Source organism: Dendrobates tinctorius, unplaced genomic scaffold (assembly GCF_039654945.1).
Source record: "Dendrobates tinctorius isolate UK_male_01 unplaced genomic scaffold, ASM3965494v1 ptg000157l, whole genome shotgun sequence".
Lineage (NCBI taxonomy): Eukaryota > Metazoa > Chordata > Amphibia > Anura > Dendrobatidae > Dendrobates > Dendrobates tinctorius.
Genome location: NW_027361824.1, coordinates 2,616,836 through 2,635,658, shown reverse-complemented (window position 1 = coordinate 2,635,658; position 18,823 = coordinate 2,616,836). Strand labels below are relative to the sequence as shown.

Sequence of the window (18,823 nt, the reverse complement as noted above, 5' to 3'; positions counted from 1 at the left end):
AACTGTCATCCCTTTTACTTCTCTGGTAACGTAGATAAAGGAAGCTGACAGTTAAGCATATTCCATCATATGTACTATTTTGCAAACTTTGTATTTTGAACGCCTTTCTGTTCTTCTACTTAAACTCTAAGAATCTATATTGGGTCAGACAGGTGACTGCTCACATCTGGTGCGGCCGTCATTCTCTCTCCATGCCGGCATGATCAATAAAGAACAAATCATCTTACTTATTCAGGTCTGGACGATTTCTCATTGGAAGACTAAAACTCCACTGACACTGCTGGCGTGCCGTCTCCTCATCAGCGGTGTCAAGACTCACTTTTTGTTACACCACACGAGCCATGCACAGAAATTAATAAAGTTTATAGGGCAGCACAGTGGCTCAGTAGTTAGCACTGCAGCCTTGCAGCGTAGGAGTCCTGGGTTCAAATCCCACTAAGGACAACATCTGCAAGGAGTTTGTATGTTCTCTCCGTGTCTTTGCATGGGTTTCTTCCCACATTCCAAAGACATACTGATAGGGAATTTAGATTGTGAGCCCCATCGGGAACAGCAATGATAATGTATGTAAAGCGCTGCAGAATAAGATAGTGCTAGATAAAGATTATTATTATTAGCTTTATAATTTTGTCAGCAAACATGACAAGAGACAACCCCTTAAAGAAGATCAAATTTTAATTAAAACAATTCCAACATTCTGAACATAAAAAAGGCTTCTCCCCTATGTGACATCTCTGATGTTTATCAACAGTTTATTTCCAAGTAAAATATTTCCCATATTAAGAAAATGAAAAAAGCTTCTCCTTTGTGTGACTGTTCTGATGTCTAGCAAGATTCTCTTTCCGGTTAAAATATTTCCCACATTCTGAACTTGAAAAAGGCTTCTTCCCTGTGTGAGTTCTCAGGTGCTTAACCAAATCTGATTTCTGGTAAAAACATTTCCCACATTCTGAACATGAAAAGGGCTTCTCCCCTGTGTGAGTTCTCTGGTGGGTAACAAAATGTGATCTCTGTGCAAAACATTTCCCACATTCTGAACAGGAAAAAGGCTTCTCCCCTGTGTGAGTTCTCTGATGTTTAGCAAGATTCTCTTTCCGGTTAAAATATTTCCCACATTCTGAACATGAAAAGGGCTTCTCCCCTGTGTGAGTGCTCTGATGTTTAGCAAGATTCTCATTCCGGTTAAAATATCTCCCACATTCTGAACATGAAAAGGGCTTCTCCCCTGTGTGAGTTCTGTGGTGAGGAACAAGCTCTGATTTATGTTTAAAACATTTCCCACATTCTGAACATGAAAAAGGCTTCTCCCCTGTGTGAGTTCTCAGGTGCTTAACCAAATCTGATTTATGTTTAAAACATTTCCCACATTCTGAACATGAAAAAGGCTTCTCCCCTGTGTGAGTTCTCAGGTGCTTAACCAAATCTGATTTATGTTTAAAACATTTCCCACATTCTGAACATGAAAAAGGCTTCTCCCCTGTGTGAGTTCTCAGGTGCTTAACCAATTCTGATTTCTGGTAAAAACATTTCCCACATTCTGAACATGAAAAGGGCTTCTCCCCTGTGTGAGTTCTCTGGTGGGTAACAAAATGTGATCTCTGTGCAAAACATTTCCCACATTCTGAACAGGAAAAAGGCTTCTCCCCTGTGTGAGTTCTCTGGTGCTTAACCAATTCTGATTTATGTTTAAAACATTTCCCACATTCTGAACATGAAAAGGGCTTCTCCCCTGTGTGAGTTCTCTGGTGAGGAACAAGCTCTGATTTATGTTTAAAACATTTCCCACATTCTGAACATGAAAAAGGCTTCTCCCCAGTGTGAGTTCTCCGGTGTCTATTAAGAGCCGATTTCTGGTTAAAACATTTCCCACATTCTGAACAGGAAAAAGGCTTCTCCCCTGTGTGAGTTATCTGGTGTCTATCAAGAGACGATTTCATCTTAAAACATTTGCCACATTCTGAACATGAAAAAGGCTTCTCCCCTGTGTGAGTTCTCTGGTGGGTAACAAAATTTGATTTCCGTGAAAAACGTTTCCCACATTCTGAACAGGAAAAAGGCTTCTCCCCTGTGTGGGTTCTCTGGTGATTAACAAGATCTGATTTATACTTAAAACATTTCCCACATTCTGAACATGAACGTGACTTATTTGCTTTAGGAGCAGTTTGTTTTTTAATGCCTCTTTTGTGACTTTGATGTTCCTTTGTAGTCGGTAATGAATCAGAAGTTGGGACCTGTTTCATAGGATCAGAAGACAGATCTTTGCTGTGAATGGATGATGGTATATCTGGAGTCACCTGTCCCTCTGATCTCCTGGTACAGTCATCTGCTAAGATAAAAAAAATTATTATTTTTTTTTATAAAATATCCTTGAGTTTTATACTTTTGAACATTTCAACTTAAACTGTCCCTAAAAATGGCAAGCTATGTAAAAAACTTTAAAGGGAACCTGTCAGCAGTTTTGGCCAATATAAGATGCAGCCACTGCCTTTCAGGACTTATCTACAGCATTCTAAATGCTGTAGCTAAGCCCTTGATCTAACCTGAAAGATAAGAAAAATTACTTATTACACTCACCCATTGGGGCGGTCCGGGTCGGGTGCCTTTCATCTTCCTGCGATGCCGCCCTCCTGCTTGCGTTATGGCTCCCCGGCATCGCACTCCTGCACAATCGTACTTATCTGCCCTTTTGAGGACAGAGTAAAGTACTGCAGTGCGCAGACCCCAGGAGAGGTCAGAGAGGCCCAGCGACTGCGCAGTGAAGTCCTTTACTCTGCCCTCATCAGGGCTGATAAATATGCCTGCGCAGGAACGCGATGCCGGGGAGCCATGATGCAAGAAGGAGTGCGGCATCTCAAGAAGATGGGAGGCGCCGGACCTGAGACACCCATCGGGCCGGACAGAACCGCCTCCCGGGTGAGTGTAATAAAATATATTTTTCTTATCTTTCAGGTTAGATCGGGGGCTTATCTACAGCATTACAGAATGCATTACAGAATGCTGTAGATAAGCCCTGACAGGCAGTGGCCGCAGCTTATATCGGCCAAAACAGCTGGCAAGTTTGCTTTAACCCCTTTATGAAGTAATAACTCTGGAGCTTCCATGGATCCTGGTGATTCTGACAGTGTTTTTTCGTGACATATTGTACTTCATGATAGTGGTAGAATTTATGTGATATGACTTGCGTTTGTGGAAAAAACACGGAAATTTGGCGGAAAGATTGAAAATTTCGCAATTTTCCGACTTTGAATTTTCATGCCCGTAAATCACAGATACGTCACACAAAATACTTAATAAGTAACATTTCCCACATCTTTACTTTACATCAGCACAATTTTGGAACCAAATTTTGTTTTGTTAGAAAGTTATAAGGGTTAAAAGTTGACCAGCGATTTCACATTTTTACACCATTTGTTTTTTAAGAGACCACATCACATTTGAAGTCACTTTGAGGCGTCTACATGATAGAAAATACCCAAAAGTGACACCATTTTAAAAACTGCACCCCTCAAGGTGCTCAAAACCACATTCAAGAAGTTTATTAACCCTTCAGGTGCTTCACAGGAATTTTTGGAATGTTAAAAAAAAAAAAAAAATTAAAAAAAAAATGTACTTTCTTTCACAAAACAATGTACTTAAGATCCAATTTTTTTTTTTTTCTATCAAGGGTACCAGAGAAATTGGACCCCAAATGTTGTTGCACAATTTTTCCTAAGTACGCTGATATCCCATATATGCAGGTACACCACTGTTTGGGCGCATGACGGCGCTCGAAAGGGAAAGGAGCGCTGTTTGACTTTTCAATGCAAAATTGGCTGGAATTTACATCGGACGCCATGTCTCCATTGGAGAGCCCCTGATGTGCCTAAACACTGGAAACTCCCCACAAGTGGCACCATTTTGGAAACTAGACCCCATAAGGAACTTATCTAGATGTATAGTTAGCACTTTGAACCCCCAAGTGCATCACAGAAGTTTATTATGTACAGCCATAAAAATAAAAAATCATTTTTTTTTTTTTTTACAAAAATGATCTTTTCGCCCCCGATTTTTTATTTTCACAAGAGTAACAGGACAAATTGGACCCCAAAAAACGTTGCAGATGCTCTATACACTACAGTTCAAAAGTTTAGGGTCACTTAGAAATTTCCTTATTTTTGAAAGAAAAGAGCAGTTTTTTCCAATGAAGCTAACATTAAATGATTCAGAAATACACTCTATACATTGTTAATGTGGTAAATGACTATTGTAGCGGCAAACGTCTGGTTTGTAATGCAATATCTTCATAGGTGTATAGAGGTCCATTTACAACAACCATCACTCCAGTGTTCTTATGAGACTTTGTGTTTGCTAACTGTGTAAGAAGGCTAATGGATGGTTAGAATACCCTTGGAAACCCTTGTGCAAGTATGTTAGCACAGCTGAAAACAGTTTGGCTGATTAGAGAAGCTATAAACCTGACTTTCCTTTGAGCTAGTTGAGAATCTGGAGCATTACATTTCTTGGTTCCATTAAACTCTCAAAATGGCCAGAAAAATAGAACTTTCATGTGAAACTCGACAGTCTATTCTTGTTCTTAGAAATGAAGGCTATTCCATGCGAGAGATTGCCAAGAAACTGAAGATTTCCTACAACAATGTGTACTACTCCCTTCAGAGGAGAGCACAAACAGGCTCTAACCAGAGTAGAAAGAGAAGTGGGAGGCCCCGCTGCACAACTGAGCAACAAGACAAGTACATTAGAGTCTGTAGTTTGAGAAATCGACGCCTCACAGGTCCTCAACTGGCAGCTTCATTAAATAGTACACACAAACGCCAGTGTTAACGTCTACAGTGAAGAGGCGACTCCGGGATGCTGGCCTTCAGGGCAGAGTGGCAAAGAAAAAGCCATATCTGAGACTGGCTAATAAAAGGAAATGATTAATATGGGCAAAAGAACAGACATTGGACAGAGGAAGATTGGAAAAAAGTGTTATGGACAGACGAATCCAAGTTTGAGGTGTTTGGATCACACAGAAGAACATTTGTGAGATGCAGAACAACTGAAAAGATGCAGGAAGAGTGCCTGATGCCATCTGTCAAGCATGGTGGAGGTAATGTGATGGTCTGGGGTTGCTTTGGTGCTGGTGAAGTGGAAGATTTGTACAAGGTAAAAGGGATTTTGAATAAGGAAGGCTATCACTCCATTTTGCATCGCCATGCCATACCCTGTGGACAGCGCTTGATTGGAGCCAATTTCATCCTACAACAGGGCAATAACCCAAAGCAGACCTCCAAATTATGCAGGAACTATTTAGGGAAGAAGCCGGCAGCTGGTATTCTATCTGTAATGGAGTGGCCAGCGCAGTCACCAGATCTCAACCCCATTGAGCTGTAATGGGAGCAGCTTGACAGTATGATGAGCAAAAAGTGCCACCAAGCCAAACCAACTTGTGGGAGGGGTTTCTGGAAGCATGGGGTGAAATGTCTCCAGATTACCGCAGCAAATTACTTGCTAGAATGCCAAAGGTCTGCAATGCTGGAACTGCTGCAAAGGAGCATTCTGTGCCGAAAGCAAAGTCTGAAGGAGAAAATTATTATTTCAAATAATCTTTTTTCCGAACCTTGTCAATGGCTGGACGAGATTTTAAATGCATTTGGCAACTCATTTGATTAATAAAAGTATGAGTTTTCATGGAAAACACAAAATTGTCTGGGTGACCCCAAACTTATGAACGATAGTGAATGTGGGGGTAAATCACTGTTTGGGCGCACAGCAGAGCTCGGAAGGGAAGAAGCGCCATTTGACTTTTCAATGCAAAATTGTCTGGAATTGAGATTGGATGCCATTTCACGTTTGGAGAGCCCCTGATGTGGAAACACTCCAATTCTAACGCCAACCCTAACCCCAACATACCCCTAACCCCAGTCCTAACTATAACCCTAGCCATAAAACTAACCCTAATCCAAACCCTAACTTTAGCCCCAACCCTAATCGGAAAATGGAAATAAATACTTTATTTTATTATTTTGCCCTAACTAAGGGGGTGATAGCGGGGGGTTTGATTTACTATTTATAGCGGATTTTTATGTTTGGCAGCTGTCATACGCTAAAACACGCTTTTTATTGCAAAAGATAGCTTTTGCATCACTACATTTTGGCCCACAAAGTCAAGTGAGGTCTTGTTTTTTGTGGGACAAGTTGACGTTTTTATTGGTACCACATTCGGGCACGTGACATTTTTTTGATCGCTTTTTGTCACGATTTTTGGGAGGCAGAATGAACAAAAACCAGCAATTCATGAATTTCTTTGGGGGGGTGCGTTTACACCATTCCGTGTGCGGTAAAATTGATAAAGCGGTTTTATTCTTCGGGTCAGTACGGTTACAGCGATACCTCATTTACGTCTTTTTTTTATGTTTTGGCGCTTTTATATAATAAAAACAATTATATAAAAAATAATTATTTTTGCATCGCTTTATTCTGTGAGCTATAACTTTATTTTTTCGCTGATGATGCTGTATGGCGGCTCATTTTTTTGCGGGACAAGATGACGTTTTCAGCAGTGCCATGGATATTTATATGCGTCTTTTTGATTGCGCATTATTGCACTTTTTGTTCGGCAGTATGATGATAAAGCATTATTTTTTGCTGTTTTTTATTTTTTAAGGGGTTCACTAAGGGGGTTAACTAGTAGGACAGTTTCATAGGGCGGGTCGTTACGGACGCGGCGATACTAAATATGTGTACTTTTGTTTTTTTTTTTATTTCCAAAAAAATGAATTAGGGAATATTTTTTTTTATTAAGCGATTTTTTTTTTTTTTACACTTTATTACTTTGTCTCAGGGGGGACATCACTGTCTTGTGTCAGATCGCTGATCTGACACGTCACACAGTGCTGACAGATCAGCGATCTGACAGACACTACACAAGGCTTCCTCATACCTGCGCTCTGCAGGCACTGAGGAAGCCGCCTCCCTGCAGGCCCCTGCGGCCATATTGGATCCGGGGTCTGCAGGGATGGAGCCCTCCCAGCAGCACTGCACAACGCGCTGCTGTGGCGGTCTCAGGGAAGCACGGAGGGAGCCCCCTCCCTGCCGATGCTTCCCTAAACCTCCGGTACACTGCGATCATGTTTGATCGCAGTGTGCCGGGGGTTAATGTGCCGGAGGTGGTCCGTGAACGCAAACACGGTGTCGGGTGTCAGCTGTGATAATCAGCTGACACCCGGCCGCGATCAGCGGCGCTCCCCCCGGGGGCGCCGCTGATCTCGATGACGTACTATCCTGTCCCCAGCCATAGGGGCCCGGGTACCGTGGACGGGATAGTACGTCCGATGTCATAAAGGGGTTAAATAACATCTTTATTTAGTTTACAAAAACGCATACAAATCTGCAGGAAAATCTGCATCAAAAACGCATGGATTTTTACCTGCGTTTTCTGCCAAGAGGTGCAGATTCTGTGCAGAAAATTCTGCAGGCAAATCTGCAATGTGTGCACATACCCTAAAACGACTGTCTTACCCGTGACAATCCCTTACACATTCTCTACGACGTCATTAAGTCCGTTTGGATAGAGGCTTGGTAGCCTATATATCCAATAGGACTTCTTTCGATTTAATAATTTATTCCTATTATTAACCCCTTTTGGTATATGTTCCAATGGTGTAACCGTGATACAGAAGCATTTTTGTGCTTCAGCAGAAGATGACGGGACAGACTATGTTTAATGTGCCCGTTCTTTGAATTATAGCGGTGACTGTTCATCCGGGCTCTCAGTTCCTGGGAAGTTCGTCCCACGTATTGAAGCCCGCATCTGCAAGTCACTACATAGATAACAAAATCTGTCCTATATCTGAGACTCTGATTTATTTTAATTGTTCCCCCAGTGGTATTAGATCGAATACTCCTTGCTCCATGGTCAATGATCTTACAACATTTACCGTATATACTCGTGTATAAGCCGACCCCCCCCCTAATTTTGCCACAAAAAACTGGGAAAACTTATTGACTCACATATAAGACTAGGGTGGAAAATGCAGAAGCTACTGGCAAATTTCAAAAGTAAAAATAGATACCAATAAAAGTAAAATTAATTGAGACATCAGTAGGTTAAATGTTTTTGAATAGCCATATTGAATCAGAAGTCCCATATAATGCTCCATACAAAATACGCCCCATATAATGCTGCACAAAGGTTAATAATGGCCCCATAAGATGCTACATAGAATATGCCCCATATGCTGCTCCATAAAGGTTATGGCCCCATAAGATGTTCCATAGATTATGCCCCATATGCTGCCCCATTAAATGCTCCATAAAATAAGCCCCATAAGATGTTCCATAAAATAGGCCCCATAAGATGCTCCATAGAATATGCCCCCATATGCTGTCCCTATAAGATGCTCCATTGAATATGCCCTCATATGCTGCCCCCATACGATGCTCCATTAAATATACCCCCATATGCTACCCTCATAAGATGCTCCATTGAATATGCTGCCCCCATAAGATGCTCCATTGCATATGCCCCCATATGATGCTCCATTGAATATGCCCCCATAAGATGCTCCATTGAATATGCCCCCATATGCTGCCCCCATAAGATGCTCCATTGAATATGCCCCCATATGCTGCCCTATACGATGCTCCACTGAATATGCCCCCATATGCTGTCTCCATAAGATGCTCCATTTACTATGCCCCCATAAGATGCTCCATTGAATATGCCCCCTTATGCTGCCCCATAAGATGCTCCATTGAATATGCCCCCATATAACCCCCCACTAGGAGGGAATTTATGGCTCAGACACGTACGGTAATGCATTTAGAGGAAAGCATTTACAGGCAAAGGCATGGTGAAGGAACTTTCGAAGAAATATGGTCCGCCTGGATGGCGGTGATATGATTGCTAAGACTCTCAAGTATGCCCGGCATAAGGAGTATTGGGGGAGGGGGGGGATGGCTTTGATTGTATTATTACAAGATATGTGAATTGTTACATGTATATTGATATCCACTGTTTATTGTTTAAAATCTTTTGAAACCTAAATAAAAATAACTGGTTTAAAAAAAAGAATATGCCCCCATATGATGCCCCATAGAGTATGCCCCCATATATTGCTGCTGCCGCTACTGCAGGTATTAAAAAAAAAAAAAAAAAAGACATACTCACCTCTTGTCCCTGGGGGCCAGGTGCCGGTATGCTGAGCAGGAGACACCGGCGCGCTATGGGGGACAGGTGTCGCCGCTGGCTCAGGACCCGCCACCTGAGATATTCACATTTCCCGGTTCCAACGCTGCTCACCGCTGTCTGCCCGCCGGTCCCTGTCTGTGACTGTTCTGGCAGAGGGCGCTCACTGACTACGTCAGCGCGCCCTCTGTTGCCTGAACATCACTGACCCGGCGGGCACACATCGGCGAGCAGCGTTGGAACTGGGACAGGTGAATATAGCATATACTTACCTCCCACTGGCGCGTCTCTGCAGCCCCGTTCTCCCTTCCTTGCTTCAGCGGTCATGTGGTACCGCTCATTAAAGTCATAAATATGTGCATATTCATGACTTTAATGGGCGGTACCATGTGACTGCTGTAGGAAGGAAGGGAGACCGTGGGACAAGCAGGGGCACTGCAGAGATGTGCCAGTGGGGTCAGTATGATCTGACACCCCCGCTCCCCCAACTACCCCCTGGCTATATGACTCGCGTATAAGCCGAGTGGGGGACTTTCAGCACCCAAAAAATGGGCTGAAAATCTCGGCTTATACGCGCGTATATACGGTACTTTGTTTGAAGAGCACCTGTATACTCCCGTATTTACCTTCCCTCCATTCACATTGGTATTATTTCCTTTCATATTTTTTATTTTTGTAACCTCTAATTTACTTCGAGCTACAATATTTTTCACTGTCGCCCCTCTCCTAAAAGTTATTCCTGGTTCACAAGGAAGCATTTTCCCAAGAATCACATCTTTTTTTAAAATATTCCAATATTTTTTTTATAAGGGATAAGGTTTCTCCTTGTGGAGAGTGACATACCAGCTCTGGCTTGTCAAGGTAAGGAGGCCTATTCGCTGTGTATGCAGAGCGCCACATAAAGCCCCGCCCACAGCCCCGCCCTAGAGCACGAAAATCTCATTAACTGAAAACTTCAAATAAAGATTTACTGTTGTCGATCATAAAAGCGAAGTTTGGCCAGAAAGACTGGACCTGGTCTCTTAGGGGCCACATGAGCACAGAAGGGAGAGAAGGGAGATTCATCCAATAAGATCTCAGGGATCTAGGAAGCCAACACCATCATTACCCTCCGCTTTCTCTGATCCATCATAATACTTTTCTTGAAGTGATTTTCTAACTTGTCAGCACATTCTACGTACGCTGTCATTTGGCTTCGTAGTTTACAGTCCTGGGCAGGTAACGGTCAGCGTCTCCTAATCCCAGGGGGTAGGTGGATCCTACAGGTTGTAAGTTCTATAGAAAAGGGCTTTCAATGCCCAAAGTCAATAGAACAGTTTTGGGAGGAGGAGAATGTTGTGGTCGGGAACCTAAATGGTGATCACACGATTGTGATACGGCCGGACTACACCACCGATAAAGCAGCCACAGCCGGTGACTGAGAGGAATCTGTGACGTCTCTGCAGTCAGTGGTCACTACTCACCTGGGTAGTCATATGTGGGAATCTCCTCTTTACACCGCTCATCACCCCGCACATATGTCTCTGTAGTATTAATATGGGTCAGATCTTCACCCTGAAACAAATATTGTAAAAGTCACAGATTTAGAAGTCCCATCTATGATCAGCTCTAATCCTGCCATCTCCACCGCTCTCATTACACAGATATAAAACATATAATACTGGTGGATAGAACAAGACTGAGCACAAGAGCTTCACAGCCGTCTGCACATCATAGGGGAGATCTCCTGACACCTTCTCTCCATCTACCTGATGATCCTGAGGAGCACTGGGATCTTCTTGTTTACAGTCCTGTGGGAGAAGAGGACGGGGACATCTCTCTGGTGTTGTCCTCTTACTGGATAGATCTGGAGGAAACACATACAGGGACTGAATTAATTCTCTACATACAGATAATTATAGGCCGTGTGTCTTTAGTCCTGTCTATTACCTGGTGATGTGAGGGGCTGGGGAACCTCCATTATGACGTTCTTGTACTGATCTTTGCGTCCTTCTAAATACTCCCACTCCTCCATGGAGAAATAGACAGCGACATCCTGACACCTTATAGGAACCTGACACATACAATGATACCGTCATCCCCCCGATCCCTTCATAGTGTTACTGTATAATGTCCCAGCATTCCCAGCAGTGTCACCTCTCCAGTCAGCTGCTCAATCATCCTGTAGATGAGGTCTAGGATCTTCTGGTCATTGATGTCCTCATGGATCAGGGGGTGAGGTGGAGGCCCCGTGATTGGGCTCAGGGCTCTTCCGCATCCCTCAGACACAGGGTCCTGACAGCGATCACTAGAGGTCTTCTTCACCACTGTGTAATCCTGGTTATGGAGAGACAAAATAATAAATCTCACTACAGACATTCCCAGAGTCCTCACCTCTCCAGTTCTGTCCATCTGTTATTCCCATAGATAAGAATGATGGAATGTGACGTCATCAGAATCTCTCACCTCTCCAGTGAGACGGAAGAGGATCTCTAGGGTGAGGTGTAACATCCTCTCCACCATCTTGTCTCTGTCCATATCCATCTTTGATGGGTAAATCAGGAAAATTCTCTTATATAGAAGATCTTCACTGAGAGGATCCGATATTGTAGAGACCTGAATGAGAAGAAGATGATCTAATGTAACATCATAAGAATCCTGTGTAATAATACATCTCTATATATAAAAGTGAATGTATGTATGTGTGTGTGTGTGTGTGTGTGTGTGTGTGTGTGTGTGTGTGTGTGTGTGTGTGTGTGTGTGTGTGTGTGTGTGTATCACGAAGCAGACCAGTAGAGGGAGACATTTCTTCAAATTCAGGGCTCAATAAAAATGTAGGGCTGAAAGTCTATAGGAGGGAGAAGGACAGAGAGGTAGGTGAGCTGGGGAACAGCAATGTGAATGATAGAAGGGTGTGGAGCATAACGAAAGCATATCTCTATATACGAAAGTGAATGTAGGCGACAACACCTCAGCAGACACTGCCATGGTGGGAGAAATCTAGCATCCCTGGGAACATAAGCTCCCAGCCATTGTCTGCCCCCAGAAAGGAGCAGAGAGCACAGGACAGAAATGAATCACCCCCTCCCTGCCCATATACCCATATATTAGGGGTAGTAGTCCGGTGGCTCTGGCTGAAGGGATGATGTGGGATATTAGGGGTAGTAGTCCGGTGGCTCTGGCTGATGGGATGATGTGGGATATTAGGGGTAGTAGTCTGGTAGCTCTGGCTGACGGGATGATGTGGGATATTAGGGGTAGTAGTCCGGTGGCTCTGGCTGACGGGATGATGTGGGATATTAGGGGTAGTAGTCCGGTGACTCTGGCTGACGGGATGATGTGGGATATTAGGGGTAGTAGTCCGGTGGCTCTGGCTGACGGGATGATGTGGGATATTAGGGGTAGTAGTCCGGTGGCTCTGGCTGATGGGATGATGTGGGATATTAGGGGTAGTAGTCTGGTAGCTCTGGCTGACGGGATGATGTGGGATATTAGGGGTAGTAGTCCGGTGGCTCTGGCTGACGGGATGATGTGGGATATTAGGGGTAGTAGTCCGGTGACTCTGGCTGACGGGATGATGTGGGATATTAGGGGTAGTAGTCCGGTGGCTCTGGCTGACGGGATGATGTGGGATATTAGGGGTAGTAGTCCGGTGACTCTGGCTGACGGGATGATGTGGGATATTAGTGGTAGTAGTCCGGTGGCTCTGGCTGACGGGATGATGTGGGATATTAGGGGTAGTAGTCCGGTGGCTCTGGCTGACGGGATGATGTGGGATATTAGGGGTAGTAGTCCGGTGGCTCTGGCTGACGGGATGATGTGGAATATTAGGTGTAGTAGTCCGGTGGCTTTGACGAGATGATGTGGGATATTAGGGGTGAGCTGTGGAGGGAAAGAGCGGGGCTGTGGAGGGACAGCGGGTCACGGATGTAGCGAGCCGCAGCGGAGGGATAGAATGGGACTGCGGGTGGAGAGTGGGGCTGTGGAAGGAGAGAGCGTGATGGTAGGTGGAGAGCGGGGCTGGGGAAGGAGAGAGTGTGATGGTAGGTGGAGAGCGGGGCTGTTAAGGGAGAGAGCGGGACCCACAGTTAGATAATATGCCCGGGCAACGCCGGGCTCTTCAGCTAGTCTACTAATAAAACCTATATATTTAGGCCACAGACAACAAGCAGTTTCCTCCTCGGAGTCGGCAGCTGAACACGTTCCTCATAGACTCATCTTCCATAACGCTAATTCTCGTCTCATTACCGACACTGGAATCGGCATTAGCAATACTGCAGGAGATATTCATTACATGCAAGATGAGAAATAACTCCTTCATGATGAGGACGACATATTCATCTTCTACTACGGCTCTAGAGACAGATTTGGCCAGAGTCGGTCACTGCCTCCATCCCAACCGGCCGTCTATATGAAGGTTTCCCGTCTTCCCCGCGCTGGAATCTTCTGTCACGTTAGATCTCAGCTCTGAGTCACACACAGAAGTTTGATGAAGTTTTATAAAAGCTTTTTTGTTTCCACAAACATCATGGACAGAAATGATCTGATCCCAAAGTCTCCGTGTACAGTGATTTATGGGGTTTATTTCGGGCCTTAGGCTTTCCTATATTGCAAGAAAAATACCAGAAAAAAAAAATAGAATTAGACTTACCGATAATTCGGTTTCTAGAAACCTTCCATGACAGCATAGGAGGTTGTCTCCATGCCCTAATGGGGGACAGGAAGCACGAGAGGTTAAGAGGTCCCTCCCACCTCCCTCTCACCAGTGACTTATAACTGATTACCATAGCACCGGTTACCTTAAGATTCTCAGAATTTGTCCAAGACTACAGGGAGGGAAATAGTGGCGTCGTGGAAGGTTTCTAGAAACCGAATTACCGGTAAGTCTAATTCTATTTTCTCTAGCAACCTTCCACGACAGCATAGGAGGCATAACAACCTATACTGCACTAGGGGGGGACAACGGCCTGAAGAACTTTTCGGCCAAAGACTAAATCCCTGTTGGACATAAGGTCCAACCTGTAGTGTTTCGAAAAAATATGAAAGGAGGACCAGGTTGCTGCCTTACAAATCTGCTCTGAAGATGCGCCTGCCCTCAGCCCATGAAGTAGAGGTAGATCGTGTTGAATGCGCTTTGATCCCTGTAGGGGAGTGATGTTTTGCGCCAGGTATGCTTCAGAGATAGCCTTTTTAATCCAATTGGCAAGTGTTTTTTGCCACCTTCTTTCCTCTGTTTGGACCAGAGGTATGGATGAATAGGTTGTGGTCGATTCTATAAGGCTTGGCACACTCTAAGTAGTGGAGAATTATTCGCCTTACGTCCAGCGTATGAAACACCTCTTCTTTAGGGTTTGCTGGGTTTTGACAAAATGAGGGGAGAATTATATTCTGTGATCTATGAAAGTCCGACACGACCTTTGGTAGAAAAGACGGATCAATGGAGACAATTATGGAGTCATCTCTGACTGTTAGGTAGGGTTCTCTGATTGAGAGAGCCTGTAGCTCTCCTATTTGCCTTGCTGAGGTTATTGTTATAAGGAAGGCGACCTTACAGGAGAGCAGCTGAGAAGTACAGGATGGCAGGGGCTCAAAGGGTGATTGAGTGAGTCCAGTAAGAACCACGTTCAAGTCCCATGGTGGAACCGCAACTAGCTTCTTCCGGGGGCGCCCCCGGAAGAAGCTTGTTGTGAAACGCGCGTTGGGGTGGAGGAGGCTGCGGCGCCCACGTCTCTTTGAGCTTACAGTGACCAAGTATTGTTATTTAAGGCATACAATTTTGGTTATACTATTTTTAATTAGGTCTATTTTGGAGCGGTTCATGTAGGTAGATTAATATGAGGACTAAGGCTAGTTTCACATTAGCGTTTACTAAGCCCCGCCCCCTGCCGCGCCTTCGCCGGTAGCTCCGCCAGCGGACGCATGACGCTGCATGCGTCCTGCGTCCCCTATCTTTAGCACTGGGGACGGAGGCCGTGCGCAGTATGAGTTTGGCGGCGCATGCGTCCTTTTGACGCTGCGCCGACCAGCGCCAAACGCAACAGGTTGCAATTTGGTGCGCTCCGTCAAAAGGACACATGCGCCGCCAAACGCATACTGCGCACGGCCTGCGTCCCCAGTGCTAAAGATAGGAGACACAGGACGCATGCAGCGTCATGCGTCCGTAGGCGGAGCTACCGGCGGAGGCGCGGCAGTGGGCAGGGCTTAGCGGCGGCCGTGCGCAGCCCGGCGCTGCGGCCGTAAACGCTAATGTGAAACTAGCCTTAGACGTCACCGTCATGTTGCCGCTATATTTCACACTTTATATGCATTGTGCCGCCTAGGGATCTTAGATTTAGACTCATTTAGGTATTTAACCATTTATATATAGCAGACCATTTTGAGGATTGGTGTGAATTATTTGCATCTTTTATTAAACCCTTATATTGTGCAATATCTGCTTTTGTGTGATTTTTGTGCCTTATTATCATCATGCCTGTTCATATAAGATTGCTGTAGGGTATTTTGCGTCTCCTTTTGGGCATTTTTCTCTGTTTTTAATATATTATTAATAAATTGATTAAAGACATTTTTTCTGGATCTCTTCACTTTTTTCCGGCAGTAGAAATTATGTTAGTCCGGAATATTGTTTGATTTAATAGCTTTTTTGGATGCAGCCTAGTGGCTGATGTAATGAATCTTCTTATCCACCTGTGATTGGCCAAGTCACAGTCAAACATGGAGCTTAATTCTGATATCTGTACTTTCAGTGTGCTAGGTTTTAGACCTAGCTCAAGCCCCCTCTGTAGGAAATCCAGGATACGAAAAATGTTAGGGTTTCCTGGGTCAGGCAAATCTGGCAGACACCATGAGGAAAACTTTTTCCATATTTTGTTATATATAGCAATGGTGATCAGCTTCCGGGATTTCTGGAGGGTGTTTATTACTGCCTCTGATAGACCCTTGGCCCTCAAGATCTGGGTCTCAGTAATCAGGCCGCTAACCTCATTCCCCGGAGGTTTGGGTGATGTAGCGGGCCCTGTAAGAGAAGGTCGTTTTCCAGGGGTAGGAGGACTGGCCCCTCTACCTGTAGCTCTGTAATTAGAGAATACCAGCTCCTTTTTGGCCATAGAGGAGCTACTAGGATGGTCTGGGTTCGATCCTCACGGATCTTCCTCAGGGTTGCGGCAAGGATTGGAACTGGCGGTAAGGCATATGCCAGACGAAACCTCCACTTATGGGCAAAGGCATCTACCCCCCCAGGGATCTGTCCCTGGGGTTCAGGGAAAAATAGTTTCTCACCCGAGCATTTTCTCTTGAGGCCAGTAGATCCACCTCCGGGAGGCCCCACCTGTTGACCAGCTTCTGAAAGATTTTTTCGTTAAGGCTCCACTCGCCAGGCTGGATGCATTTACGGCTCAGGAAATCTGCCTGAAGATTGGAGGTACCCTTTAGGTGGACTGCTGTTAGAGACCGGAGGTGTCTTTCGGCCCAGGAAAATATTCGGCCAGACAGGCCCTCTAGACTGCTGGATCTTGTACCACCTTGGTGTCTGAGATGGGCCACTGTTGTTACATTATCCGAGTAGACTCTGATATGATGGCCCTGAACTACCGTATTTTTCGGACTATAAGACGCACCGGACCATAAGACGCACCCCAATTTTCAGAAGGAAAATAGGGAAAAAAATAATGTGTCAAATGGGGGTCCGTCTTACAGTCCGAATTCAGCTTACCTGGGAAGGGATCCGGCACAGGTGGAGGAGTAGTCACAGCAGTCATTCAGTGGTCCAGGCTCGTGCGGTGGCGGCTCTGTGCTGGGGCAGGTGGGTTGTGCTGGGGCAGCTGCGCTGGGGCTGGGGCAGGTGGGCTGTGCTGGGGCAGCTGTGCTGGGGCAGGTGGGCTGTGCTGAGCTGGGGCAGGTGGGCTCTGCGGGGTGAGGGTGGCGGCGGGCTGTGCTCCGGTGCAGGGGCGGCGGCTCCGCCGGCATTTCCTCGCTGCCCGGAAGCCCCCGCACATCCCTTGCTGGCCGCTGCCATGTTGCGGTGGCCTCCGGGAACATGGCCGCCGGGAAGATGGCCGCCAGTCTGGGGACGGCGCATGCGCAGGTTCATATCTCGTCCCGAGATCTCGGGGGACGTGATTCAAATCTCGGCAACGAGATCTCGTCCCCTGAGATCTCGGGACGAGATCTGAACCTGCGCATGCGCCGACCCCGGCCATCTTCCCGGCGTCCATGTTCCCGGAAGGGATGTGCAGGGGCCTCCGGGCTGCGAGGAAATGCCGGTGGAGCCGCCGCCCCTGCTCCGGAGCACAGCCCGCCGCCACCACTGCACCGCAGAGCCCCGGAGGTTAGCATATTGCGACCATAAGACGCACCCCCCACTTTCCCCCCAAATTTTTGGGGAAAAAAGTGCGTCTTATGGTCGGAAAAATACGGTAGGTGTCTTGCCGCCAGGAGAGCTTCCTCCACAGCCTTCAGTTCCTTGAAGTTTGAGGACTTTGCACTCACTCTCTGGCTCCACAACCCCTGGAATGGTTGTTGGGACACTACGGCTCCCCAGCCTTTTTTGCTGGCATCCGATGTTACCGTGACCAAGGGGATTTGGGACCAGTTGATTCCCCTGCACAGATTTGTCCATCCACCATGCTAGCGAAGCTTTCACTCTTCCTGGGGTATGGACTCTTTTGTTCAGGCAGGTGTGATCTCTGTTCCAGTTTCGCAAGATATGGGACTGGAGTATTGTGGAGTGAGCCTGCGCCCAAGGTACCGACTGGATGCAGGAGGTCATTGACCCTAGTATGGACATAGCTGACCTGAGGGTCGGGGACCTCTTTCCTGAAGCTCGAGATTCTTGAAATTATGGACCTCTGATGTTGCTCCGGGAGGAAGGACATTTGTTTCCTTGAATATAGGAGGATTCCCAAGAATTTTATCTGCTGGGAGGGTTGGATCTGCGACTTTTCTATATTCGGGATCCACCCCAGCGATTGGAGAATACCCAGAGTTTGGGTCACCTGGTTTACCAGAGTCTGGTATGAGGCTCCTATTATCAGCAGGTCGTCCAGGTAGGGTACAATGTATATACCTTGGCTTCTGATGTGGGACACAGTTTCCGCCATAATTTTGGAAAATACTCGAGGGGCAGAGGATATTCCAAAGGGAAGTACGTTGTACTGATAGTGCCGGATGTCTGGACCCTGACGGATCGCAAACCTTAGGTACTTCCTGTGAGAAGGATGTATAGGAATGTGAAAATAGACATCCTTCAGATCTATGGTTGCCATGAAGTAAGACGGCCCTATCAGAGGAATTGCGGTCTTTACCGACTCCATCTTGAATCTGCGATATGCGATATGTCGGTTGAGGCCCTTGAGATTTATTATTATTCTTGCCTCTCCTGTGGGTTTCTTCACTAGGAACAGCCTGGAATAATGCTCCCTTCCTTGTTCCTCCACAGGGACCTGAGAAATTGCGTTTGATTGTAGAAGGAGTTGAATGCCGGATTTTAGTGCTATAGTCTCCCGAGGTGGTAGGGAGGTAACTCTTATACCCCGCGGGGGGAAGGATTCAAATTCTAGTAGTAGGCCTTCTTTGATCACACTGAGGACCCAGGGGCTGTTGGAAATCAACTGCCAAGAGTGAAAGAACCTCGAAAGCCTTCCCCTCACCGGGGTCGAGTCATTGCTTCTCTTGTGG

The 18,823-nt window shown here is 45.8% G+C and overlaps 2 protein-coding genes across 6 annotated transcripts in view; both read right to left on the bottom strand.

The window, feature by feature from the left end:
- Positions 1-18,823, bottom strand: part of LOC141051431 (uncharacterized) — a 244,984-nt gene that overhangs the window by 55,100 nt on the left and 171,061 nt on the right. The window lies entirely within an intron of this gene.
- Positions 658-18,823, bottom strand: part of LOC141051384 (uncharacterized) — a 45,034-nt gene continuing 26,868 nt past the window's right edge. For 3 of the 5 annotated variants that reach the window (XM_073548325.1, XM_073548323.1, XM_073548324.1), the window contains 6 exons: positions 11,615-11,764; positions 11,306-11,485; positions 11,099-11,222; positions 10,918-11,015; positions 10,633-10,723; positions 658-2,326 (listed from right to left, as the gene is read on the bottom strand). In XM_073548325.1, coding sequence (XP_073404426.1) covers positions 780-2,326; positions 10,633-10,723; positions 10,918-11,015; positions 11,099-11,222; positions 11,306-11,485; positions 11,615-11,764 — 2,190 coding nt within the window. In that variant the 3' untranslated portion in view covers positions 658-779. The remainder of the gene's footprint in view (positions 2,327-10,632; positions 10,724-10,917; positions 11,016-11,098; positions 11,223-11,305; positions 11,486-11,614; positions 11,765-18,823) is intronic. The other 2 variants (XM_073548326.1, XM_073548327.1) reach the window with 2 other exon arrangements.